This window comes from Vigna angularis, chromosome 10 (genome assembly GCF_016808095.1).
Source record: "Vigna angularis cultivar LongXiaoDou No.4 chromosome 10, ASM1680809v1, whole genome shotgun sequence".
NCBI lineage: Eukaryota > Viridiplantae > Streptophyta > Magnoliopsida > Fabales > Fabaceae > Vigna > Vigna angularis.
This window is the reverse complement of record NC_068979.1, coordinates 19,418,306-19,445,832: the sequence shown is the minus strand read 5'-3', so window position 1 is coordinate 19,445,832 and position 27,527 is coordinate 19,418,306. Positions and strand designations below refer to the sequence as shown.

The 27,527-nt window shown below is 35.2% G+C and overlaps 2 protein-coding genes across 3 annotated transcripts; both read right to left on the bottom strand.

Annotated features, from left to right (window-relative positions):
• On the bottom strand, window positions 1-1,892 carry LOC108335441 (DNA-directed RNA polymerase subunit 10-like protein). The gene is made up of 4 exons (XM_017571461.2): window positions 1,748-1,892; window positions 1,574-1,632; window positions 400-494; window positions 1-313 (listed from the first exon to the last, which is right to left on the bottom strand). The coding sequence occupies exons 1-4, from the start codon at window positions 1,781-1,783 to the stop codon at window positions 288-290; spliced, it is 216 nt and encodes a 71-aa protein (XP_017426950.1). The 5' UTR covers window positions 1,784-1,892; the 3' UTR covers window positions 1-287.
• An 8,516-nt stretch (window positions 1,893-10,408) lies between these two features.
• Window positions 10,409-27,046, bottom strand: LOC108335910 (phosphatidylinositol 3-kinase, root isoform). 2 transcript variants are annotated; one of them, XM_017572115.2, is made up of 18 exons: window positions 26,829-27,046; window positions 26,609-26,705; window positions 26,048-26,144; window positions 23,547-23,699; window positions 23,238-23,444; window positions 22,736-22,914; window positions 21,333-21,480; window positions 15,799-15,894; window positions 15,096-15,231; window positions 14,887-15,008; window positions 14,098-14,292; window positions 13,731-13,901; window positions 13,439-13,576; window positions 12,521-12,675; window positions 11,573-11,716; window positions 11,329-11,476; window positions 11,070-11,250; window positions 10,409-10,693 (listed from the first exon to the last, which is right to left on the bottom strand). In XM_017572115.2, exons 1-17 carry the CDS (start codon window positions 26,938-26,940, stop codon window positions 11,113-11,115), a joined length of 2,436 nt encoding a protein of 811 aa, XP_017427604.1. In that variant the 5' UTR covers window positions 26,941-27,046; the 3' UTR covers window positions 10,409-10,693; window positions 11,070-11,112. The 2 variants fall into 2 exon arrangements, with proteins under 2 accessions (XP_017427604.1, XP_017427605.1); XM_017572116.2 differs by having other exon boundaries at window positions 14,098-14,289.
• Between the last annotated feature and the right edge of the window lie 481 nt (window positions 27,047-27,527).

The following is a 27,527-nucleotide window of genomic DNA, read 5'->3' as shown; positions in this document are numbered from 1 at the left end:
TTGCGACATTCTTCAATAATCAGATTTTTTAAAAATAAAGTGAATCTTCTAAAGTTTGGTCAGTCATGTCATTGTATGAACTATTAACATCAAAATACAGTTTTTCCTTACAGTGACTAAAAGCAAGTGCTTAACATAAGTAGCGGCCTATAATAGAACAGATAACCCTGAACAAGAACACAACCATGACTGGTTTGTAGCAAAACAATTAAAAAAAACTGATACATGGCCAGAGAAAATGGAGTGCAACTGAAACATCTTGTTCATCCGTTATTCCTCAAGTCTTCTTAACTGGGATCAGACTTGTCCAGAGCTACAAACAAATGTATGATCAATACAAACTGAATGATATAAGAAAATTAAAACACCAAAAAGATTAATCGAGGGAACAGGAATTACAGTTGTAATTTAGCAACTTCTCAATGAGATCAACATGGGTCATAAGCATGCGCCTACAACAATATCGAACCAGTCCCAATGCATCCAGTGCATCTCTGCAATACATCACTATTGAAACATCAAAAGCAATCTTTGTGGAGACACTAAAACTCCATTAAGGAATCAAGTATCCCAAAACTTCAGTAAGATAAATATTATACAATACAGTAATACTTTTTTATAAGTTATGCCAAATGCAAATACATTCTTAATGTATGACCTTTTCTTATCTTGAAAATAGGGCAATGAGAGCTGGGTCTACATCTGTGCTTATCACTTAAATTTCTTAACAGTTTCTTTTATTTTTGAGATGTGTACCACATACGACGTTATTTTTTGTGTATCTCTCTCATCATTGTGACATCTAATAAATGAAGCACGGGAGAGAGATAGATACACTAAAATATTGTTGGACATACAAATAACATTTCTCTAAATTTTTTGGGGGGAAGGGGTACGAGAATATGGAACATGAGCTATCAGCTCATTAAGAAGTCTCAACAAGTTTATTTGCAGCTAAGCCAGACATGTTACATGAATATAAATGCATGTTGAACTGGAAAAAAGATAGAAAAGAAAATGAAATGAGTATCAATTATGTCCTTTAAATACCCAGCAATTAAAGCTACGGCAACAGAATCAGAACCTACATATACAAAACATGTATTTACCCTCCAAGCCTACACTTTATTTGCATAAACACAAGGTGAAAAAGACATGTTTTTACACAGCACCAAGCTCATCCACAATTTTTACGGCACAAAGTGAAAATTTAAGGTACAATACCAACAATACAGATTATTTATGTTCATACTTCTTACCTACGACCTCGACCCAGAGACGAATCATGCTTCTATATAAAAATTCTTACCCAAATATTCCAGCCACAATGAAATTCAAAATACAAGATAGAAAACATAAATATTCACAAACACAGATTCTGAGAAACTAACAAGTTGAACAACAACTTCACAAGTAGCACAAGGTCTTAGCACACCTCTATCCATCCAACAGATACCAGATACAGAACAAATTTCAAAGAAGTATAATCCTTACAAATTAGATAAAACCATATAATCAGATAAGTAAACACATAAAAATTTGATAAAAAAATGAGAGCAATTAGGGTACTGACCCTTCACTGTAATCTGCCTGCAAAAGGTCCAAATAGGTGTCCCATTTGTTTCCAATGACCTAAATAGGAGAAAACGGTACAAATTGAGCATTAATAAACAAAAACCCTAAAACCTAAAGTCAATGTCAAGACATTTTGATTATAAAAAGTCGAGCTTTTGGGGTGAGAAGAGACCTTTCCGCAGGTGAAACAACGAACGGGGATAATCATCTTCCTTCTTCTGTGAGTGCTCTTCTCTACTATGTGTGCTCAAACCAAAACCAGGCTTAAACCCTTTTATCCATGTTTATACTGATTTTTAAGGTATGAAAAAAAAGATAAAACAATAAAGAAAAAAAAATGGTTTAGGGGAAATTTTCACTTTACATAAAATTCAATTTATTTTTGCACGAAATTTTTTTTTTCTTTCAATAGTCTAAGGAACAATATTTCACTATATATAATGTGAAATGGTATATCCTAAAAAAATTAAAAGGATTTTATAAGTTATAATTAAGTACTTATTTAACTAAAACTCATTACATATGAGTTTATACTTATTTTTTTTTATGAAATTTCACTCACAATTAAAACTTATTAAGATAAATTAAAAAGAAACTAGAAGTGATAAGAAAAATTTAAATAAAATAAAAATAAAGCAAAAGTGATTTAATAATTTGTTAAATAATTAGTACTTAAGCAAAAAAAAATTATCCGTGTTACACTGGATCATGTTCTTTAAAATACTTATTCTAACAAACATATACTATTATTATAAATCTAGAACCCCAATCCAAAAGTTATGGTTAGGGTTTATGTTAGACCGGTTGAGTATTAATAATTTTAAAGTAGTTTGATTTCTAATTTTTTTCTCTCTTCATCTGTAAATCATTTGTTCTTTTCGGTTTAATGTAGTCTTCATTCACTACATAACTCTTGAGATGTGGTACCTACAAAAAGTACTATAACACTTAAGTCAAAAAGGGTTTGGTCACTCAAGTATTAAATGCAACAGTCAATTATCACAACTACCTCATGCTTCGCTTGTAAATCCTCTCAATTTGATTTAATGTAATATTAACTCGTTTCACAACTGTTTGGAAGGTACTTGCAAAAGCTATTCTAATACTTAAGTAAAAAATGGTTTGATTATTCCAGTATTAAATGCAACAATCAATCATCATAACTACTTTACATGTGTCACCTCTAAATCCTCTTCTCCATTCGGTTTAATGCAGTCTTTGATTAGTTCACAACAGTTTGGATGATACCTACAAAAGATACTATGATGCTTATGTCATAAAGGGTTTGGTCACTCTAGTATTAAATGCAACAATGAATGATCATAATTACCTCACATGGATTCTCTATTTATATAAATTATAATTGGCTTTTATTTACCATCCACCTAATTAGACCCAATCACCTCGTAATCGCAATTATCATACTGATTTATGTTAATCTTTGCAAATGTTCTTAATTACGTTAGACGTACATTCTACAGTAACTCAAATGATCAATTAGATTATTTGTTATAAGACAATATGACTTTATTTGTTTCACTAATCATTTTGTTAAATCGAATTGATAACTCTATGTTGACATTAACCTAACCGATCTACATTGAACCAGTCGAACTCATACTATACAAATAACAATTTGATAACTATGAATAAAACTCTTATAGAACATGTGTTATGTAATTGGTGATTAATTTTGAATTACAAATTCTAAAATTTGTCATATTTATGTTTTCATTATAAAAAGACCCTTTTAAAACACTAAGTTATGGATTATCTATTTTAGAAGAGTACTATGATTGTTTTTATTGTAATATGTAATATCTTGTTTTATAGAACTATAATGAGTAAGGGATCTGGGAGAAATTTATCACAAAAAATGAGTATATTTTTTTGTATGATAATGTTGATGGAGGTGAACGTTATGTAAATTATGATTCAGTCTAGGATTGAAAAATAAAAAGGAGATTATAGTAATATCTTTCTTATGATGTGATAAAATATATTTGTTTTTCATTGTTTTCATACTTAAAAAAATCATATAATTATGTTGAAATGTATCTTTGAAAATTTGTGTACTGACTCCACCCTTGCCCGTGCTAGGTTATAATTGGGCTCTTCATGAAGCAGGACTTTATCTTCCCTACTTTTGCACCAGTTTGTATTTGGAGGGGGTTCAAGGATCGAGTGCATTTAGTGGCGAGGGTTGACGATATTGTGTGCTTTAACTTGGCCATTTGCAAAAGGAATGAGCGTGCTTGCCATGGAAGGGAGGGCTATGCCACTCACTTTTTCAACGCGTACTCTACCCTTTCGCGTGACTTGGGCGTTAGGTTACCCTTTTCAAACTTTCAAATGGGCGTTCTACGGGAACTGAACATAGCTCCCACCCAACTTCATCCGAACGGTTGGACATTTATACGAGTATTTACTGTTGTCTGCACGGTCCTTGCTCTTACCTTGACACCCGCCTTTTTCTTGTATTTTTTTCGCGCAAAGCTGCACCTGAACAAGTCATGGGTATTGGTAGTTTCGATGAAAGACTGACAATTACTTACTTTATTGGTTTAATTGCTTGCATTGTCCACAGTTTGGCTGCAACGTGTCAAGTTAGTCCATCTTTTTAAAAAAGTTTCAATTACGTCCAGACTTGGTTTAAAAGTGTCAATTTTGTCCAAACGTATGTAAAATTTGCTTCAATCAAGTCCCTTCCGTTAAATCCACATAAACGGACGTTAATTTTTTTTCTCTCTCCTCTGCTTCTCTGCTTCCCACTACAGGAACTGATCTCAGGAATATGTCCTCCAAACCCATTATACGATAAATTGAGATAGGTAAGATTTTGCATTTCAAGGACACTGAACGGTGCCAAATCAGTGAACCTATTACTTCCAAAATCCAAATGTTCCAGACTTTGGCATGAGGAAATGAGCTCCTGCACGCTCCCTGACAAGGCATTGTTTCTCAGCGACACATAAGACAACCTTGGAATGCCACAAAGCTCGGAAGGGACAACCCCACTAAGGTTGTTGAAGGAGAAATCAAACCCTTCAAGGTTAAAGCAGTTCACCAAGGAGGCAGGTATTGAACCGGCGAGGTTGTTATGAGAAAGAGAAACGAACCTTGTTTTGTAGCAGTACCGAAACAAAACCGAAGGTATCTCCCAGTGAAGCCATTCTTGGATAAATCTAGAAACCGAATGCTAGGCAAATCACCAATGAACTCGGGGATAGAACCAGATAAAGCATTGGAACTCAAATTGATCTTCCACAATGAGTGAAGCAGAGGAGCAGAGGAGCAGAGGAGAGAGAACTAAAAAATTAACGTCCGTTTATGTGGATTTAACGGAAGGGACTTGATTGAAGCAAATTTTACATACGTTTGGACAAAATTGACACTTTTAAACCAAGTTTGGACGTAATTGAAACTTTTTTAAAAAGATGGACTAACTTGACACGTTGCAGCCAAACTGTGGACAATGCAAGCAATTAAACCTACTTTATTTAACACGTCATACAAAGACTTCAAAAAGAACTTCTTTAAAGTAACAATGACTTAGGCTAGTCGGTCACGGTTTTATACGAATGACGCTCAACCCAAATTTCCATTTTATTGGACTGAACATCCTAAGAGAGTAATCTCCTAGGAAAAATCTACGATGACTCCGTTGTAAATAGAGACGATCAGCCAAATCAATCAGCTACCCCGAAAGGCTTCCTCTTGCTCACTCATCGGTTACCTGAGCTTTGACGCTCTATGTACTAGGGTGTTCGGTAAGCTTTTTGTTACATTCTATGTAGAAATGCCCTTTGTAACTTATCTAAATTTCATTTTGCATTGCAGATCTCTTAGCTAAAATGGACAAGAGGAAGTCAAGCGTCTTTTCCATGATGATTGCTCGACGCAAGGAAGAATTGAAGAAATCTGGCGAAGGCAGCTCGACCCGTCCTCCTCTTCCCAAATCCACCACTCCTTCTCGAATGGTCCCTACTCCCCGAACAGTCTAAGAGTCTTGACCCATTTAACCTTCTCCCTGTGATTCCGAGCCAATTCCCCTTTCAGTGGTTCCTAAACCACCAAAGGATAAGTGAAAAAGAAAATCTTCGAAGGAAAAGTCAGTGTCTTCTCACAAGAGGAGTAGCAGGAGTGCTCCGGAGGGACCCCTACGTACTGGACCGCTCGATTTGAACGTTCGGATCGCTCACTACACTCAATTCAACCTTTCCCCCGAGGAGAAAAAATACTTCAACGTGATGACTTTTGAAGAGGCTACAGATATAGCCTATGAACTGAGCATTCGACCGAATGTGTGCATGACATATGTAGTAGGTACGCCCAAAGGTGCAGCCTCAATTGAAGAGCTACAAACTGCTCATCCGGACCTAGAGGTGGCCTTAAAGGAAAATGAGGAGCTTAATCGTCATCTAGAGGAGGCCCAAGAAGTTTCGATCAGCCATTCGGGTTATGATGTGATGAAGATGGTGGTCGATGGTCAGCTTCTTGATGTTCCCTTGTCGCTTGCCCCAGTAGAAGAAGTCTCGCCCGTCCTTGCTAAAGAGCCTCAATGCATTGAGGTAGTTGTGGAAGATATTGAAGAGGAAGCATAGATGGGGGATGAATGAAGGGTTTTATTGTGCTATTTGTATTTTTCTTCTTTAGACAATGTGATGGGTCGTTCAGAAAATATGTCTTTTGATGTTAGGCTTATCTTGTTCTTTATGCAGCCTCTTTTATATATGTCACAACTTTAATGAAATAGTTACCTCTATGTTCCTCCATGCACGCTTTACATTTTGTCTTTTTATGCCTTTAAGCATGGTACTTCAATGAAACAAGAGTTTGTTCATCATCGTTCAATCGTTTCTAGAAGCTCACTAAGAAAATTTCTTAGGCTCGAAGAAGTTGCGATACGATGAGAATTCATGGGGAACGTTCCTCACCAATTGGCCAACGCTAGGAGTTCACTTAGAACGGTTCCTAGGCTGAAGAGGTTGTGATACAATGAGAGTTCACGTAAAACGTTCCTCACCAATCGATCAGAGCTAGAGGTTCACATAGAACGTTCTTGTCAATACCAAATTTCATTCGGGTAGATAAATAAAAGGTTTCAGACTAATAAAGAAAATATATAACAAAGATAAAGTAGTAGAAACACAAAATAAACATATACGAAATGGATAGACCTTTTGATTTTAAGAAAAGAAGTCTATTTGTTTTAACTTTTCTTTTGTTGCATTTTCTATTTTTATATTTATTTTTATTTTTATTTATTTATTTTTATTGTTATTTTTATTTTCAGTTACCTTTTATTGGATTTCATTTTATTAACTTCTTTTCTTAATTGTTTTTGCGTTAAAAAGAAAAAAAAAGGAAAAAAGGAAAAATGGGAAATATAGGTCAACTATGCTTTTTAGAGTCTTTTCTCAATATAGCAGCTAGGTGCTTTCTCTCGATTCAGTCTAGGTAAGCACTATCTTATCATTCACCCTACAACTTGTACCAGTCATGCTTACAACGATAATGCCTATACGCAATCATCTTTGTTCGTATTGCCTTTGTTCCTCCTCCTATGCATATAGGTGCTCATACATCAAAGGAAAAATGGTTTTGACAATGAATAGGATTTGACCAAATTGATCTAAGCTGATCCTGGCAGGGCAAAGTCACGAGATAATGCACAAAAGGAAAAAGACAGATAAAAAAGAGGGGGAAGATCTTAAGTCAAAGGTATTGCTTCTTTTCCTTGATCTTCCCCAAGCATAGCTTTAGAGAAGGGCCTTTTCTTTGCATCAAATCCCTTCATCACCATCCGGTCTTTTTCTTCCATCTACTAGACCCCATAACCATGGCTTAACCACACCACTCTTGACTTCCCCTCACCTTCAACACCAACCATCATTTGTCCTGCAACAATTTATCATTTACAACAAAAACATCCACATTTTCAAACAAACAAACAATCTTTCAGCCAAAACTACGTGATCCTTGATTCTCCATCAAGAGTGGAGATACGTAGGAGTAAGGCTAGTCCTTGTTAGGTTCACTTCCTAAAGAATCCAAAATTATTCATAACCATTTCCAAACAAATTTTCCAAGCAATTTCTCAAACAAACTTTCCAAACAGATTTTCAAAAAGAACTACGTAAGATTGATTTCTCATTTTGAATCAGAACATGTAGGAGCAAGGTCAATCCTTGTCGGATCCAAAAAACTTAAAAATATCTTTTGCTTCTTTAGAGTGTCATTTTTGGGGACAATCAAATATCTTTTGCACGACAGTTCCCTGAGTTGAAGAAGTTGCGATACGATGAGAGTTCACATAGAACCTTCCTCACCAAATGGTCAACGCTAGGAGTTCACTTAGAACGTTTCCTAGGCTGAAGAATTTGTGATACGATGAGAGTTCATGTAGAATATTCCTTCCCGTTCAGTCAGTACTAGGAGTTCACTTAGAACATTTTCTAGGCTGAAGAAGTTGTGATACAATGAGAGTTCATGTAGAATAATCTTATCCAATCGGTCAACATTAGGAGTTCACTTAAAACGTTCTCTTGGCTAAAGAGTTTCTCTAAAATTGCTATGTTGTTTCAAGCAATTGATTTGTACAAATTCTTGTGTCTGAAAACTCCTGATTTTATTAATTATCAAAAGGTATTACATAAGATATTCAACTGAAATTAAACATTGAGATGTGATGCATTCTACGTGTTCAGGATGACTTTTCTATCTGGATACTCAAGTCGTATGCGCGGTTCTTAAAGTCTTCAACAATTCTGAACGGACCTTTCCAATTTAGTGCTAACTTTTCGTGGACACAATTTTTCCGAACATTGCAAGTCTTTTGCCAAACTAAATTTACTGCTAACCTTTGAAGAATTGTAGAAGTTTTACCTTTGTTATACCCACTACCCTTTTTTGATCTTCAACTTGCATGGCGACCGCTTCTCTTCTCTCGGATATATGCATGAAGAAAAGCTTTTACAAACTCTAATTTTACAACTTCAGAAAAGATTGACAAGGACCCTTTTGCATTAATTACGTTGATAAATGTGTCCTTAACCACATACATATATACTCTTAAATTTGATTAAGTTAAAGTTTATGATTCATCAAAGAATACAAAATAGTCATTTACTAGATAAAATTCGCTTTTTAACATGTAGTTTCAATTTTGATAATTTATCCCTTTTAAATTGACAATAACTATATTCACATGTAAATTTTGACCAGATTTGTACAAAATTTTCAACCAATCAACTTTCATGATTCCAATTTAAAACAAAATAAATAAATCAAAATTCAAACCTAACCGATTAGGAACAAATTGATTTTGATTCAGTTTAGATTAATTGAATTCAATAAGAAAACACATGTTTCACTTCTTTTTATAATAATAAAACATTTTTAATTTATTTCGTAAGTAATTTTTTTTATTATAAATGATTATTTACTTTTAAGAAAATAATTAAGTTAAAAAAAGACAACAGATAAATTTAAAAAAAATCACTTGAAAGAAAAGTTAATTATTTTATTTTAAACTAATTATTTATTAAAAGATCAAATTGGAAAACCAACATATGAAGACAAAAAAAACGGTAAACTTTCTTTATATGATAGTATAGAATAATATATATATATATATATATATATATATATATATATATATATATATATATATATTTGTGTTTGAAGTATATCTTTTTTAATATACGAAGATATTTTTGTTAATTAAATTTTAGTATATTTTAAGAAGTTACTAAATTAAAAAATTCATATATATATATATATATATATATATATATATATATATATATATATATATATATATATATTAACAATTAATGAAAAGTTCAAAATTATTGATATGATAAAAAATTTGGTAAAATTTAAAACGTTTTATTAACATTGAAAAATATAATAAAATGTGACAATCATAAAATAAATGTATAATGCAATGTATGTATAAGAGAGTACCAAAATGTAACATATTCAACCGTAATTCCCTATTACTAGATAATAAATTTTTAGAATATTATATATATATATATATATATATATATATATATATATATATATATATATATATATATATATATATATATATATATATATATATATATATATATATATATATATATATATATAAAGTAACAATCTAGAGTAGCTTTCCAAATTATCTAATTTGTAATAAGGTTTTGCAAATATCCAAAACTTTCAGGTTTTTCTATCCTTATCCGAATAGACACATTTGAAATACATTTTAATGATTTTTTTTTCTCACATAACATAGTTTTCTTTTCTTTTTTTTACGAGCATAGCACAGTATAATAATATTTATGGTTTTATAAGTTAGAATTTGATTCCTAGAAAATTAAATTTTAACTTTTTTTTCAATACATATACACACACAAAATTTGTTTTATACACACAATTTGTTTAACATAGCACAATATATATACACACTCACAAAATTTGTTTAATAAAAAAGAAAAAAAAAACTATAAATTTAATAAAAAAATTCGAAACAGAAAGATTAATCAGGCCTTTTTTTTTATTTAATTGACATAAATAAACTAAATCTTATAATTTTTTTTATAACTGTACTACACAACTTCACATATAATAATTAATAACAAGTAAAATATATCGTTGGTTTATTAGGGTTAACTGAATTTTTACATGATAAATAGATATTCGAACCAAAGATCATTGGATTTAATTGGTTTGGTTGAGTATAGGATTGGTTAGATCGATCTAAACTACTGAACACCCTAACCGGCAAACATCACAGTTAGAGTTATTTACATTACATATACATCGAACTGTAGACTAAGACTGGGTAAGAGGGCTTCTTTACAAATGACAATTAATTTGACCTAAATGAACATTAGTTTGGTACGATAAGCATTTTATAACTTAACGCTGCCGCCTTGATACAACCATGACCAGAAGAATGAAAGAGAACTACTTTTATTTACATTGTTGCCAACAATATCACTACCTTCAGAATAATTGGTTTAGAAATTACAAGTGCGTATATACATCTGCAGTCAGGGCATTGTGGAATTCCAAACCATACATTATTTCAGCTGCTTAGAAGCCTTAAAGGTAGCATCAGGTTCTGGAAACAGGAGATACAATGTGAAAAAAAAAAACCTAAAGTAACTGTAATTGAATTTGTCTAGCATGCACATGTTTTCAGTAGTTGAGATCTTTTTGTTTGACAGAAAGAACCTTGAAGAATTGAAAATTCTTCGGATTCACCAAATGCGAATGAAAATTGCATTGCAGCTACTATGATGTTCCAATCATGTACTGATAATCATATGTCAGAGTTGCAATTTCAGAGCTAAGGGAAGCTGCTTTGGCATGATTATGATTTAAATTGAGAGCTTAAAGACATACATCAAAACAAGCAGTTGTATACTAATACCTAGGTCAGTTAAAGAAAAAATTTGGGTTCTACCTGTCTTACTGAGAATAGCAATAAAAATTACCTGATTAATTACACAGTGAAATAACACCCAATAAATACTGGGGTTACCGCCAATATTGAGCCCAACGATGGATAGTCTCAACCATCTGAGGGAATAATGCACTCACACTCTCATTGATAAGGTCCTGGAAGAAATGTATACTAGCTTCGTCGTCCAAGTCCAACCGAAACTTCTCCTGAAGCTGTACATCCATAATGTCATCGAATAAGAGCAAGTTAACAGATTATTTACATGATTATTAAAACATAAGGGGTCTCACCTTAAGAATCCCCTTTTCAGGATCAGAGGCTATGTCAGGAATATTGGAACCCGCCATTAAGTAAAATAGATTTAAAATTAGGTTACTGGATTTGCGAAGAATGTTGTATGCTTCACAACAATAGGACTTGAACCTTGTATAATATTGGCTGCATGGGAGACAAAGAAATGAATCACTATCTCAAAATTTAAGCTACAAATCACAACTACCTTGAATCTAAAGTGAATCATCAATGGAACTGTACCTTTCAGCTCCACCCATAGCCTCAACCATTTCCTTGCAAAGCTTCATTGGTGGTGGAAATGGCTTAGGATCTCGCCCAAGAATAAAACCAAAATCAACATGGAAAAGACCTCCATCATTTCTAAGGAGGAGATTGTCCAAATGCCTGCCCAAAAAATTAAAGTTCAGTCAAAATAGGGACAAAATATAAATTCAGTGAACAATGCAACAAACTTAAAATTTAGAATAATGTGATGTTAATGTATCTTATCCTTCTTCACTTGAAAATGGGGAAACAATCTTGGAATCATTTGTGAGTTATGTATAAAGATAGACAAATGGCAGCAGCACTTGAGAGCCTGGTTCATTTATTTTCAACCTCTTTTCTCCATTTTAGACTCCATCTTCTTTAATTGATAGAATGAGTGTGGCCGTTGTTTAGATTGTCAAAAAGCCAATTGAAAGAAAAATAAATAGAAAAGATTCTGAAAACGATTGTATGAAGTGAGTTCATCTTATAAAGTTGATTACAATAAATAAAAATAATTATAGGATATTTTATTCTTATATACACCTCTAGATATTTATTATGTTTCTAACAAAGCCAAAGCAACCTATCTGGTGTAAGGGCAAAAGACAAGGACCTCTTGTATATGTTAAAGTCATAGAACCAAGAGAAGCAGATAATTTCATAATAACACGTTCAGCCTTTCCAAATCCTAGTTGTGAACTTTCTGATAGCTAACAGAACATGAAACACCCAAAAGAACAACTATCCTTGTTCACATTCACACCCACCCAACTCTATCAACCAATTACCCCATTTTATTGGAGGTGAGGGCCGTGGGGAGGTTGCATACGTGATCTCATCGGCACATCACAGTAACAAAATTAGAAGTATCGAAACAACATATCAATGCTTAAATAGTTGGATGGAAAATGGTGTGTGATGAATAAAATTAGGGATCACCTATCTCCGATACCAAGTATATATGTGATAACAGAGTAGCCAGCACAGCTTTTTATAAAAGTTTCAAGGCAGGTGGCTGTGATTCCAAAAGGTCCATGGTCATCAGGATGAAATTTCTGCAAATAGCTTATGATGCTACGATGCTCCGATAAAATCTAGTCACAAAAAGATTATATATTAGTATAGCAATTGCAAGATTGTGCAACCTAAAACAACCATGATCATTTATTAAATATCAAAAACTAAAGAGCTAAGCGTATATATGTAATTAATACATTTCAATATCCAATATCAATTAGTAATTAACAACCTGACAGGTACTTGAATTCCTATTCCCAAAGTGATCTTTTTTAGAACACTATAAAATAAAATCTTTCACGGAAATATTACCAAGTAAACATATAAACTTATACATAGATCAAGTGACCAGGCTAAAACACAGCTACAAAAATTCCAGATATTTTTAATATTTTCTGCAATGTCATAATGTCTAAGTCAATGAATCATTTTCAACTCCTTGAATTGATAATATCAAATAATTCAGTGTAGAGGCAGATATGAAAATAAAGACAAGATTCATAAAACTTAGACCAAAAGCATTAAATTAACAAGCCTTTTTCTTATAACTTGAATTTGAACATACCTCAACACTATAAAAGTGACTTAAAAGGAAATTGACATTCCACTTATACATTTTATTTTAGGCAAGTCACTAGTCAGTGTAAAATCTCCAACATCTCTGTTAGTCAAAAAAAGGTAAATATGCTACAAATTACTACTAAGTGTTAGGAAATTAACACTTAACTATCAAACTTAAACCCTATATATTTCAATGCAAGAAATCTTCAGTTACAAAAAGAAGCAGTGACTACATTGCTAATATAAGAAACAACTTTTAAAATGTATAAATCGCCATACCAGGGCCAATGAACGAGAAGGAATAAATTCCAACATGCCTTCATCTTGTCCAGTTGCTAGCACCTTGTATGGTGTTAGATGCAAGTCAAGATTTTCTAGCTTAAGCAATCGGTCCATTAGTGATACCATTTGAACAACCTACATAAAACCAACATTTATACAATTGAACTCGTGTTTTCTAAATATCTATCATGTGAGCATAGGGAAAAACATGTATATTTGGTGAGTCAACACACACATGATTGCATTTGCATACATAACAGGGAGACAGAAAAAGGATAAGTAGGAATACCAACTGGTCCTGCCGAATATCATCTCCCTTTTTGAATATAATTTTACTAGTTCCACCATTTGTTGTTCTAAAAGTAAGGCGCAGAGGATGCAGTGCACTTTTAAATATTGATGACTCTGAAGGTACAATGCCAATGATGAGGACACCAGGTGCCAAAGGTGATCGTATTGGCTACAAGTGAAACATAGCAACAATAAACATACATTTTAACGACTTTAACAAATTCACTATATACAACTATTGGAAATAAAATAAATAGTGGAAATTAATAGTTTGTTCAACATTCATGATTAATTAATGTAAGAAAGTAAAAAAGATGAAAACAATAAACGATCATATAGCTTCATGTTAGATTATTTATACCTACCTCATCAAAATAGGTAAGTTCACTGAGAAGACCTGTAAGTAGTTGTCTAAGCTTTTCAATCTTCTTTTGTGTATTACCACGAACATTCCTTAGATCTCTAGTGACCGTACACAACTGAGCAGTCAACTCAGTCTGGCGTACCAAACTCTGCCACTGTTTAAACCCATCTTCCTCCCCATTCACACCAGCTGCCTTCTAAGACAAATGAGAATAATTGTCATGTTTGAGAATGAATTACTCCAAAATTAAGCCACACAAATGAAATTATGATGACATATTTAAGAAATCTATTTATTCATAGAGTGATACAAATTTCAAATGTGGTCAAATATGAAAATATTTTCTGATGTAGGTATTAGAAAATGGGCTTATAGCACAACCCAACAAAACCAACTTGTAAGACACACCCCTTCATACCAAGGACTTAACATCTCGAGCGTCCAACAAACTTCATTTAGATAAGCATACTATAATATCATAACAGAAAGAAAGTTTAGGCTTAATTCAATCCTACATACCGATTTATAAGGTGAGATTTTACCTACTTATATACTGTAATTTGACCATATCTCTAGTCAATGTGAAACTCCAATAATGAGTTCAGATGAAGAAATAATGGATTAGATATTCTAAATTTGCAATGGTAAAGCAATGTGCAACATGTAATCTTTAAAAGTAATATATTCCTAATGTAGACAAGAGGAAAAATGATTCATCATTATAACAAGTGCATCAGAAACAAAACTTTGTAAAAGTAAATGGTACATATTAAGAAAATTGAGTTCAAACCTTCATCATATTCTCCTCCAGAATCTCATAAGTGCAGTAAAATCGTTTAGCATATGCAGGATCATATAGTTCAACAGCCACATACCAGCGAAGAAAGCTTGCCAATTCAATATTGCACAATGCTGACAAAATTCAGGTTTCTTTCAGAAAATAATTGAATATAACTAGAATCAGCACCTCAAATAGCATTTAAATTCTCAAGCACCTACCACGTTGAACAAGGAAATGAGAAAGACGAGATTTGTCAGAACGCTCAAACCGAAGAGCCTGAACCAATTGAAGCAAGTAACACTGAAGCTCTTCATCATCAGCTCTTTCAAGAACACTAACTGCATAAGCACGGACCTGAAATGAAGCAGTTGAGAAATGGCCACATTTGGTTGTACAAATTTCTGCTCTTTGAATGAAAACGAAGTTGCACTATTAAGTCATGCATCTATAACAACAGTAAGGCAGGGAGTGGAATGTCATGTTTGCTCCTACACTTGGTTTGGAATGATATGTTTATGGCAAATTACACTAAGGTACAGAGAGATTGGGCTGATTTAATACATTCCTTTACTTTTTGTGATTCCAGTTTTCAGTTATGGAAGATACATTATTCTCCCCCATCATCCCTAGTTGTAACAGTCTTCTCTGCTATCTGGTAAAATTTCTTTTTCAAACTAATAATAACATGTGAGAAAACTAAAGGAAACTTTCTTGGTTCTTGCCACTATGTCTGTTGATACCGACATATTGATAGTTAAGTGTATCCCGCTATTAATGGGTTGAGGGCATTACATTCATTATTAATGCTTCGATTTTTTCTCTGTACTAGTACAACATCAAACTGCAAACCTAATTAATATGAACACAAGATATACAACCATATTGGCTACAATTTTCCCTATGGTCACTCTTAAAAAGTACCTCTTCACTTTCAAAAACAGGAGACAAAAGTTCCAGTGCATCAGAAACATCAATCATTTCCCACTTGCCCATCAATTCTAAAGCTTGTTTTGCTTCCTGGATAAAAACAGCATCATCAAATGAAAAATTACACAACTTATTTAGCAATAAGAATTCAAGGGAAAAAAAGAAAAAAAGAATAGAGATAGGAAGGTAAGATACAGACAAATTCAAACTTAAGATTGAAACTGTAAAATAATTCTAGAGGGCTTGATTGATCCCTCTCACAATCTTCTATTTATAAGAATAAATTGATACACAAATACATGATAAATAGGGTAATCCTAGACATAATATAATCATGATAAATAGGGTAACCCTTGACACACTATAATGATGATAAAATAGGATAAATATCCTAACACTCCCCCTCAAGCTGGAGCATACAAATTGTATGTACCAAGCTTGGAACAAATAAACTCAATCCGAGGACCCCTTAATGACTTGGTCAATACATCTGCGAATTGATCGTTTGACCCAATAAACTCAGTACATATTTCTTTGGTCAACAACTTTTCACGAACAAAATGACAATCAATTTCTATATGTTTAGTCCTCTCGTGAAACACTGGATTTGATGCAATGTGGAGAGCAGCTTGATTGTCGCAATACATCTTCATAGTATGGATGTCACAAAATTTAACCTCTTGAAGGAATTGTTTCACCCATATAAGTTCACATGTTAGTGATGCCATTGCCCTATACTCGGCTTCCGCGGTTGATCGAGCTACTACATTTTGTTTCTTACTTTTCCATGAAATAATGTTTCCTCCCAGAAAAACACAATATCCTGTTGTAGACCGTCTATCAATAGGTGAACCTGCCCAATCTGCATCACAATACCCAGAGACATGAATGCTTCCTTTATCTTCATATAACAATCCTTGCCCGGGAGCCTTCTTTACATACCTTAGAATGCGAATGAGAGCATTCCAATGGTCAATACATGGAGCCTGCATGAACTGACTAACCACTCCAACTGCAAAGGATAGATCTGGCCTTGTAATAGTGAGATAAATCAGTTTGCCAACCAGCCTCCTATACCTCTCTGGATCGGAGAATAATTCACCTTCTTCTGTCCTTAATTTCTGGTTTGGGTCCATGGGACTGTCTACCGGTCTACAATCAATCATGCCTGTTTCTTGTAATATATCAAGAGCATACTTCCTTTGGGAGATTACAACTCCATCTTTTGATTGCGCTACTTCAATGCCTAAGAAATATTTGAGACTTCCAAGATCCTTGGTTTGAAAATGTCTACACAAGTACTCTTTTAGTTGAGATATTCCAACAGCATCATTTCCTGTAATGACAATATCATCAACATATACTATTAAGTAAACACATTTCCCGAGAGAAGAATGACAATAAAAAACTGAATGGTCTGCTTCACTGCGTTTTAGCCCAAATTTTTGAACAATGGAGCTAAACTTTCCAAACCAAGCACGTGGGGATTGCTTGAGGCCATATAGAGATCGATGCAATTTGCATACCATACCAGACTCCCCCTGAGCAACAAACCCTGGAGGTTGCTCCATATAAACTTCTTCCTCAAGATCACCATGTAGGAAGGCATTCTTGATATCCAATTGATGAAGTGGCCAGTGACGAATGGCTGCCATGGCAAAGAAGAGACGAATAGTAGTCATCTTGGCTACAGGAGAGAAAGTGTCACAATAATCAAGACCATAAACCTGAGTGTAACCTTTTGCAACAAGCCGAGCTTTGAGCCGATCAATTTCACCATCAGGGCCAACTTTAACTGCATACACCCATCGACAACCAACCGCCTTTTTTCCTGGGGGAAGGGGCACCAGCTCCCAAGTATTACTGTGGTCAAGAGCCTGCATTTCTGCAATCATAGCTTGTCGCCATCCAGGATGATCAAGTGCTTCTTTCACATTCTTGGGTATAACAACAGAGGACACTGAGGATAAAAGAGAAAAATAGGAGGGCGACAATCGATGATAGCTTAGAAAATTATAAATGGGATGAGGGTTCCGAGTGGAACGAGTACCTTTTCTGAGGGCAATAGGCCATGCTGAATCATTTGCACCAGGAGGCGTGGGAGGAGGTGACGAGGGAGAAGAATCTGAAGTAGGAGATTCACCATTGTCTTGGGGAGGTGGACTATCCATTGGGGCCCTGTGTGGGATGATCTCAGTATGTGGAGAAACAGGTGTAGAAGGATTGTGATCATGACTGGGAATGACAGAGACAGTGGAGCTATTTGACTCAACCATTGGAATAGGAAGGACCTGCTGGAGGATAGAAACATCCTGAACAGATGGAGAGAAGTAAGGAGTCTGTTCAAAGAATGTGACATTGGCAGACATGTAATACTTCTTAGTTTCAGGAGAGTAACACCGATATCCTTTTTGAAGTCGAGAATAGCCTAAGAAGACACATTTGAGAGCGCGAGCGGAGAGTTTGTCTAGACCTGGAGACATGTCATGAACAAAACATACACAGCCAAACACTCGGGGAGATGTATGAAAGAGAGGATCATTAGGAAACAAAATGGAGAAAGGGACTTTATTATCAAGAGAGGAGGAGGGCATCCTATTAATAAGATAACATGCAGTTAAGATGGCATCCCCCCAGTGATGGACAGGAATATGGGCACCAAGCAAAAGGGTACGAGCAGTTTCAACCAAGTGTCTATTTTTTCGTTCTGCTATACCATTTTGCTGTGGTGTATGAGGACAAGTAGACTGATGTAAGATACCATGGGAACTCAAGATGGCAGAAAAGGAGGATGAAAAATACTCTTTGGCATTATCACTTCTTAATATTTTGATTACTTGACCAAATTGATTCTTGATTTCATTCAAAAAGGATGTAAAGATAGCTAACAATTCAGAACGATTTTTCATAAGATAAACCCAAGTACATCTTGAATATTCATCAATAAAGGTAACAAAATATCTATAACCAAAGGAGGAGATACGACTAGGTCCCCATATATCAGAATGGATGATGGAAAAACTAGAATTACATATTGATTGAGACCTTTTAGGAAAGGAAGATCTAACATGTTTTCCTAATTGACATGACTCACATTCTAAGGTTTGGAGACCACTAAGTTCAGGACACATCTTTTTTAATTTGGACAAATGAGGATGGCCAAGTCGATCATGTAGCACTTTAGGATTAAGAGCAGCAACACAAGACACCCTTGGACGAGATCCAAAATGGTATAATCCGCCAGCTTCATATCCTTCTCCAATCTGTCTCCCCGAACCACGCTCCTGTATAACAAAAGATTTATGATCAAAGGTTATTGAACAATTTAACATTTTAGTCAACTGGCTTAAGGAAATTAAATTAAAAGGACAATTAGGGACAAAAAGGACTGAGTTGAGATTGAGGGAGGGAGACAAAGAAACATGACCGACTCCTTTGGAAGAAGTTTTAGATCCATTTGCAAGGGTTATGAAATGAGGTTTTTCTCGAAAGGAAATAGATGAGAACAAAGAGGTATTACCAGAAATGTGATCAGAAGCACCTGAGTCAATTACCCATGAATTTTGACATTCCATAGATTGAGAAACGCAGGCTGTTGATGTATTGGGAGATTGAGATGGTTGTGCCAAGCTGGTAGACTTTAACCTTAAATACTCTTGATATTCATCCTCAGAAAACATAGAAGTAGAGGTTTCAGTTTTCAAAGTGGAAGTTTCAGTCTTCGAAATATTGGCGGTTTTGGAAGGGAAACCATGTAAGGAGTAGCAATTCTCTTGAGTATGACCCATCCTTTTACAATATGTGCATTGAGTACGTCCCCGACCTCCTCGTCCTCCTCCTCTAGTGCCACGTCCTCCTCTTCCTCGTGTGGCAACCATGACAGATGGTTCCACTAGTTCATGCGCTTCTTGAGTTTGAGATACCGGGACACGCAGAAGGCGAGTGGTCAATGTTTCCATAGAGGGGACCTCATGACTAGTTAGAAGTTGATCTCTGAGATGATCAAAATCGGGATGTAGGGCACGAAGGATCAACACCATGTAGAATTTGTCTAGTTTCTTTTTTATATCCTCTAATGGATCTACTTCCAAAAACATCCTAAGTTCTTCGACAGCAGATTGGGCTTCAGTCATGAAGGACACCATATCATGGTCTGCCATTTTAAGAGATGCAAGTTTATTCGTAGTGTCATAGAGACGTTGAATATCGTTGGCATAAATGCTTTGGGCTTTCTTCCAAAAGGAGTGACAAGTTTTGAAAGCCCTCAAAGATACAAAAAGTTTGGGTTCCACTGATTGCCATAACAGGGAACACAACTGGAAATCTGCTTGTTTCCACTGATCAGCTTTTTCAGTAGGCACATGGCTTCCATCTCGCTCAAGGTGGTCATAATGCCCTTGGCCAAGGAACCACATTTCAACGGCAGCAGACCATGATAGATAATTTTTTCCATTTAGCTTCTCGGAGGTAATTGATGGACTTCCAGAGAAGGAAAGAGTACTGCCAGACGCCATTTCTGAAGAAGACGAATAGTACTAACGAAGAACAAGAAAACCCTAAGGGTTTAGACGAAGGAAACTTTGACAGTGATGGACGACGGTGGCCGGCAATGGCGGGCGGTGGCCGGCGGTGACGGTGGCCGGACGGTGGCTGGAGACGGTGGCCGGACGGTGGCCGGCGACGGCCGACGGTGGCCGACGGTTGACGGTGGCCGGCGGCGGGCAGCGGCGGGCGACAAAGAACTGTGGCGCCGGACAAATATATATTACGAGACAGAAACCAGAGCGGGATCGACCCGCTCTGATACCAACTTAAGATTGAAACTGTAAAATAATTCTAGAGGGCTTGATTGATCCCTCTCACAATCTTCTATTTATAAGAATAAATTGATACACAAATACATGATAAATAGGGTAATCCTAGACATAATATAATCATGATAAATAGGGTAACCCTTGACACACTATAATGATGATAAAATAGGATAAATATCCTAACAAACAGCATCATCAAATGAAAAATTACACAACTTATTTAGCAATAAGAATTCAAGGGAAAAAAAGAAAAAAAGAATAGAGATAGGAAGGTAAGATACAGACAAATTCAAGAAAAAAAAAAAGCAACGACGTCGTTGTGTACATCAAGAGCCACTACAGCAAGGCCATTTGGATCTAGATTCTTATTAGAGTTTGACTTAGAATTTTTCTTGATTTAAGTGGTATTTTACCCCACGTTTGGTAATTAGAGCAAATGGTCGTCACACTAATACCCTTGCGGAAGAGTTTTCTAAAGGAAAGATGCACTGATCTTTCTAATTCATTAAAAAAACATAGCCAATAGTGAGGTATGATCAGAGCTGCTACATGTGGAGAATGAGTGCAGAATGTACTATTAACTACTTGAGAAAACCTAATATATACCGCTCCTACAAAATAACAAAGACCATTTATAATGATTTTTTTCTCTTTCTGATCAGCAATCATTTACCATGATATCTGTTACTAATTCCCATGATAGTAAAGGCTGACCTGAACATCACTCCATTCAACACAACGCAAGAACTTTGTAAGAGCCCTCTTTTCAGACATCAAAGAGAAGCGGAATTTCCACAAGAGCTGTCTCTCATCTCCACTCAAAGTCCTTGTTGGTGGATATTTTAGTATTCTCTGAATTGACCTTGACATAAATGATCAAATAAAAAGGTTAAACAATGATCTATATAATAAAGATGATAAAGTACAATATTATAGAGGGAAAAAAACGCTGTTCATAACAGAAACCATTAGAGAAATGAAAAAGGTTTGTCAGAACTACTAATACTTGACAAAAAAAATTCCCAGAATTTACAGCTAAGACAATTAGACAAATAAGAAGGGAATCCTAATAATTAAATTTTCAGTTATTGCACATAAATATGATCTAGATCCCTTCAAAATGGAACAGCCACATAGTCCTGGATAGAAATGTATTATTTCAATTCTTTCACATAAATACATTTTAGTTTTTAATTGCAAATTCTGTAAGACAAATCTGACTATAATTGTATTACTGAAATTAAATTATTAAATAAATCCCAGTTAAATCTGAAATCATTTAGTTTAGAACCACCCACCACTAAAATGTGGTAATATAAGTATTATGGTCATTGACACTAACATTATTACACAGCAAAATGTCCATGTGTATTTGAACCGTTGCGTCAAATCTGCTATGAACATATCCTCTTTCTTTATCATAGTGTTTGGGTGGAAGGAAATGGAGGGGAAGTCAGGATGCTTTAAACCTTTTTTGTTTAGTTCATTATTTAAGAGAAAGGGAAGGGAAATGGAAGGAGCAAAATCCATTCTAATCTAATTTTGGCTTTCCTCCAATATTGGCATCTATTTTAAACCTGCAGTCCCTTGTAATGGTTTGAATTTCTCCTTTGGCCTTCGATACTTTTCATGGCAAATATTAGGACTACTCACTCATTCCTTTTGCCTTTGTATTATCTGTTTTATTCATGATTGATTGATTAATAATTTAATGTTTGCATAATGTTCTTTGTAAACTGATAGATGTTGCAATAATGTACTAATGTGAACTCTATATAAGTTTCATTCTATTTTAATTTTGTGCATGTTTGATTGTGTTAGATGGATCATCAAGATTGCAAATTAGCAGTTACTATGGTTTGACTTGCGCCAAAGGGCTATAACTTAACTTTTATCTGTTGTTTATTATTATGTTAATAGGATGTCTTGTAAGAGAAAAGTTAGTTATTGTACAAGCTCAGAGAGAGAGGGGGGTGTGAAGAAATAATGAGTCTACCATATGTGTGTGTCTCACTGAACAAATTAACCATTACAAATACTGAGGAGGTGAATCATTTCCAACATTAATCTGATTGATATAACAGGGAAATTATATTTCTATAAAATTTTAAGCTTACTTCCTCTCATTTGAGCTTGGCTTCAGATCCCTGTCTATGACACCACGGGTCAAACTCCTAGCTAGCTTTAACTGTTTGTGCTCGGATGGATTTATCTTTCCAACTTCTTGATCCCAAACAATAACAATATCATTAGTTGAAGCTATAGGAGATGGCAACAGAAAATTTGAACCAGATTCCTACATTTTGAAACAAATAAGAGTTAATGCATGTGTAAGATAAGTATCAGCATTTATAATTCTTGAAGAAAAAAAACAACTGCATCAATAACTTCAGGGGTTCCTTGGTAAACTGATAACTTTACAACAGTATGCATGGTAGGATACCATGTATGCACTTAGCTACACAAGACAAGGGGATCATAAATACAGAACCATTTTTGTACAGGAGTATTTCAAATAAGGGAGGGAGGACCAGTACACCATGTTGATATTTTACCCAAAAGAAAAAAAAAAGAGAATATATATATATATATATATGTTTGTTCTTTGCCCAAGAATACCTGAAAAACAACTCGATGCTCAAAACTACAGAAGTCAACAACAAGGTAATGAGAACTTCCATTTTTCAAGCTTTCACGTTCCTTGATTTTCTCCATAGCTTTAAATGTGAGGCGGTCCAACCAGTCTACTCGTTGAATTTGACCTCGTTCATACTTGTTCACAAGCTTTTCCAATCGTTCCAATTCTCCACGTTCAAGCTTAGGGACCTAATGAGAACAAACGAAAGTATGTTTTGTAAGACTGAAAGATTTCAACAAATTAAACAAAAAAAGAAAATGAAACTTATGCTTGTTTAAAACATTCACTACCTTTCCAGGTGTAGTAGTAGGAGATGTCCCATCTGCCTCTTTTCCCGCCCAAAGCCTAAGTTTTTGCTTCCCAGTTTTGAGCTGCTTTTTGTTATTGAAGAGAAGAATTGTAGCTCCACCAATCAATCCTTCACCATGTGAAAGATCCCAAACCTATTATTCATACAACAACGTTAGCAAAATAATGAAGCTCACACTTCACAAATTACAAAGAAAAATTTTGGTATATCGGAAGCTGATAAATTCAGACATAACAAGAATTTAGTTCTTGCAACACTTGAGTTGAAACTGTAAAATAATTCTAGAGGGCTTGATTGATCTCTCTCATAATCTTCTATTTATAAAAATAAATTAATACAAGAATACATGATAATTAGGGTAACCCTAGACACAATATAATCATGATAATTAGAGTAACTCTACACACAATATAATCATGATAAATAGGGTAACCCTAGACACAATATAATCATGATAAATAGGGTAACCCTAGACACAATATAATCATGATAAATAGGATAAATATCCTGATACTCCCCCCTCAAGCTGGAGCATACAAATTGTATGAATCAAGCTTGGAATAAATAAACTTAATCTAATATCTTTTTAGGAACTTAGGAACTTCGACTTAGAACAAGATGCACGTATGCTTCAAATCATCCAAAGAGTATAAACCAAATTGCACTCACAATCCAGCATAGCCAAAGAGACTCTTCTTGAAATATAGGACTCGTCTTCAAGAGTGTGCAGTAAACCGATGACAATGGTCAACGGATAGCAAAAATGCAAAAACACAATTGACAAACAACTCACAACAGCTTATGGAGAATAATATTGGGCATTAGTGGACAACCACAAAACTTCAACTAACACCATGAAACTTCAACAAGGATGACTTTGATAAATGAGATTTCCATTAAAAGTGGATGACAACCAACAATGGTAGACAACGACAAACTGTAGGGACTAAATTGTCATCACTAACTGATGGGGCCTGAAGTGGCTGGAAGCAACAAAACTACAGGAATTGTCATCACTGACTAACAAGGTGATGGGAGCCTGCAGTGTGTGAAAGGACAAAACTACAGGGACTGCCATCACTGACTGATGGGGCATGCAATGACTGGAAACATATTGCAGTGGCTGGAAACGTACTCCCCTCACGGAAAACGATGGAAATGATGATGCGCCGATGACAAATCGTGAAGGTGGAAGATCATAATGGTCTCCTTTATTCATCAAAGGATCCAAAAACAGATCTGACAAGGGACTGGTGAAATTGTTTGACTAAGATTCTGAATCTTGCCAGAAATAGAGTCTCCCTCATGCCATGAGGAACCTTCAACCTATGACTTTGGTGTTGAAATCCCTTGGTGTTAACCAGCTAATAGCACTAAGTCTCCTTGGAGACTTGTAAATAAATGACACAAGCCATCACGAACATCACAGCTGCTACAATATGCAAAGCTAAACACACATTATGAAAGAGGCTAAGGAACAATGCTGAAACAGAGGTATAATGCTGAAATAGAGAGTTTTTTTTATTTGGTCGAGCGAGACGAGTGACAGTGACGCGGTGTGATTTCGACACCGGAAAGGTGGCGTGTGACAAACACGCGCCGGAAGCTTATCGGAGAGAAGTCATGCGTGACAGCGCGTGTGGATGAGAATGAGGCAACGACTAGGGATGGGTCGTGCTCCTCGAGGCACACAAAACCCCTAACTTCGCCAGAGAAAATGTAACAACATCGGAGACAGACGTCGGACAGATGTGGCGCGCGTGGCGGCGCCTGGATGAGAACTAGCCCTTGACACAGGCGGGGTTGACTGTCGCTTAAGGAGGCAATCCAGATCCATTGGTTGTCGGACTAAATTGTGCAGTGATCGACGATGGACAGTGGCGGACGACATCGAAATGGCAAGGAACAACAGCGAACGGTGGTCGGTAGCGGACAGAGGCAGACGGTGGGCGGACAATGGCAAACGGCGTTGGGAACAGAGGTTGATGGTGACAAAATTTTGTGGACAGCTCCTCACGGTGACAAAACAGTGCTAGATGGACAACGACAAATGGCACCAAACGACGCCGAACAGCAGCAAACAATGCTTGACAGTTGCGGACAACAACTAAGGTTTGGAGACTAGACAAAAATCAGAACGGAACTGCTCATTGAGGTATTTCAGAAAAGATGAAATTTTTAAGGCCGCCGGTGGCAGCGGCCATTGGCCACCAACGGCAACAAAGATAGAGTAGGAAGAGACTCAGAGAACCTGCTATGATACCAACTTCGGTAAAATAATTCTAGAGAGCTTGATTGATCCCTCTCATAATCTTCTATTTATAAAAATAAATTGATAAAGAGTGGTAGCCCTAGACACAATATAATCATGATAAATAGGATAAATATCCTAACAGCAACAATTCACAGTTGGGAATAAAACAAGTTTTGTGCTACTTGAAAGAAGCATAAATAAGCTTTTAAGCTAAATGTGCAACTTACAGTGAAGGTGAGTTGTGACTGAGCAGTTAAGTCTCGATATTTAGTTGTTAACGTGATGAGCTCATTCCAACAAAATGGTGGTCCTGCGGATTCCAACCTTCACCAGATGATTTAAAAATATTAAAATTCTCAAATACCTTGAAATTTCAGTAATATCATCACTGTTAACACATTGCTGATTGGGTAAAACATTCCAAAAATTGGTTAAAAGATCCCACCCAGTCGAAATCAAAAAGTTCCTAACACAACACCTCACCTACCAAAATAGAGGAACATGCATATGAAAACAAAAAGAGTTATAGAAGAGATAAATCAGCAAAAAAACAAATCTCATCGGATAAAATTAATTCCTCAAGTACATAGTAGCAAGGTTATGCGATCAACACTTTTAGGAGAGTGCTGGGAACACACTCTATAACACTAGCTCTCTAACACACTCTCTCCCTTTGATTAAAGTTTATTGGAAGTATCATCCTAGCATTCTTTAAACTTTGATACCAAAGTTGCATCACGTGTGAAATATATACAGGAACCAAAATAGCTCAATTAAAAAAAAAAAACCTCGTTCTGGTTGGAAGGCCAAACGGCGCACCATCAATGAACAACGCACACTCCACATATATCTCCGAGATTCTATTCTCCGCGGGAGCATTGTTTTCTGCAGTAAGCAAATAAAACTTAATTGATGAACATTTGAGATTGCACAAGGGCTTAAACTGAGACCAGATAATTGGTGAATTGAATCATGACATGAGGAATTAGAAAAAGAGTGGAAAAGAACCTGAATTGGGGAATTTGGAAATGGGGAAACTGCCTTCGAGACGCTCAATGCGGAAAGTGACGGGAAGATTGATGTCGCATGACAAGAAGAAGCGAAACTCGTTACCGGTCATTGGAACTACTTGTTTGTGCTGAACCAGTGTTCGATGAATCACTTCCACGATAACAGAAACAGAGTCCAATCGGATCGGAATTTCTATTCTTCACCTTCATGCCAGAAACAAAGAGAGAATCACCTTCTTTTGCATTATTTATATGTTCTCCTTTCGGCCCATTATTTTATTATTTTGCGTTTCGCACCCCTCGTTTTTTAAATCCTTACCGTGTATTTAAATGATAGGTTTCAATAATTTTAATAAAATGGAAATGTATTATATTTGAATTAGTTGTATTTAGATTCTCTGTTAATATTTTGTTTAGATGGATTATTACATTTCAATTTTCTTATTTGATAAAGCAGTTGAATTTCTTTTTTAAGATAAAATTTAATTTCAAAAATATATTTTTTTTAATTAAAATTTATAAAAAAAATATGTCAAATTTAAATATTCAAATAATAGTTAAGGGTTAAATATGTTTTTAGTCCCTATACTATCACGCGATTTTGGTTTTAGTCCCTCTTTCAAACTAAGGTACATTTTAGTCCTCCTCCTTAAGGAAACTTTGATTTTAGTCCTCCAAAATTAACACCGTTAAAAAC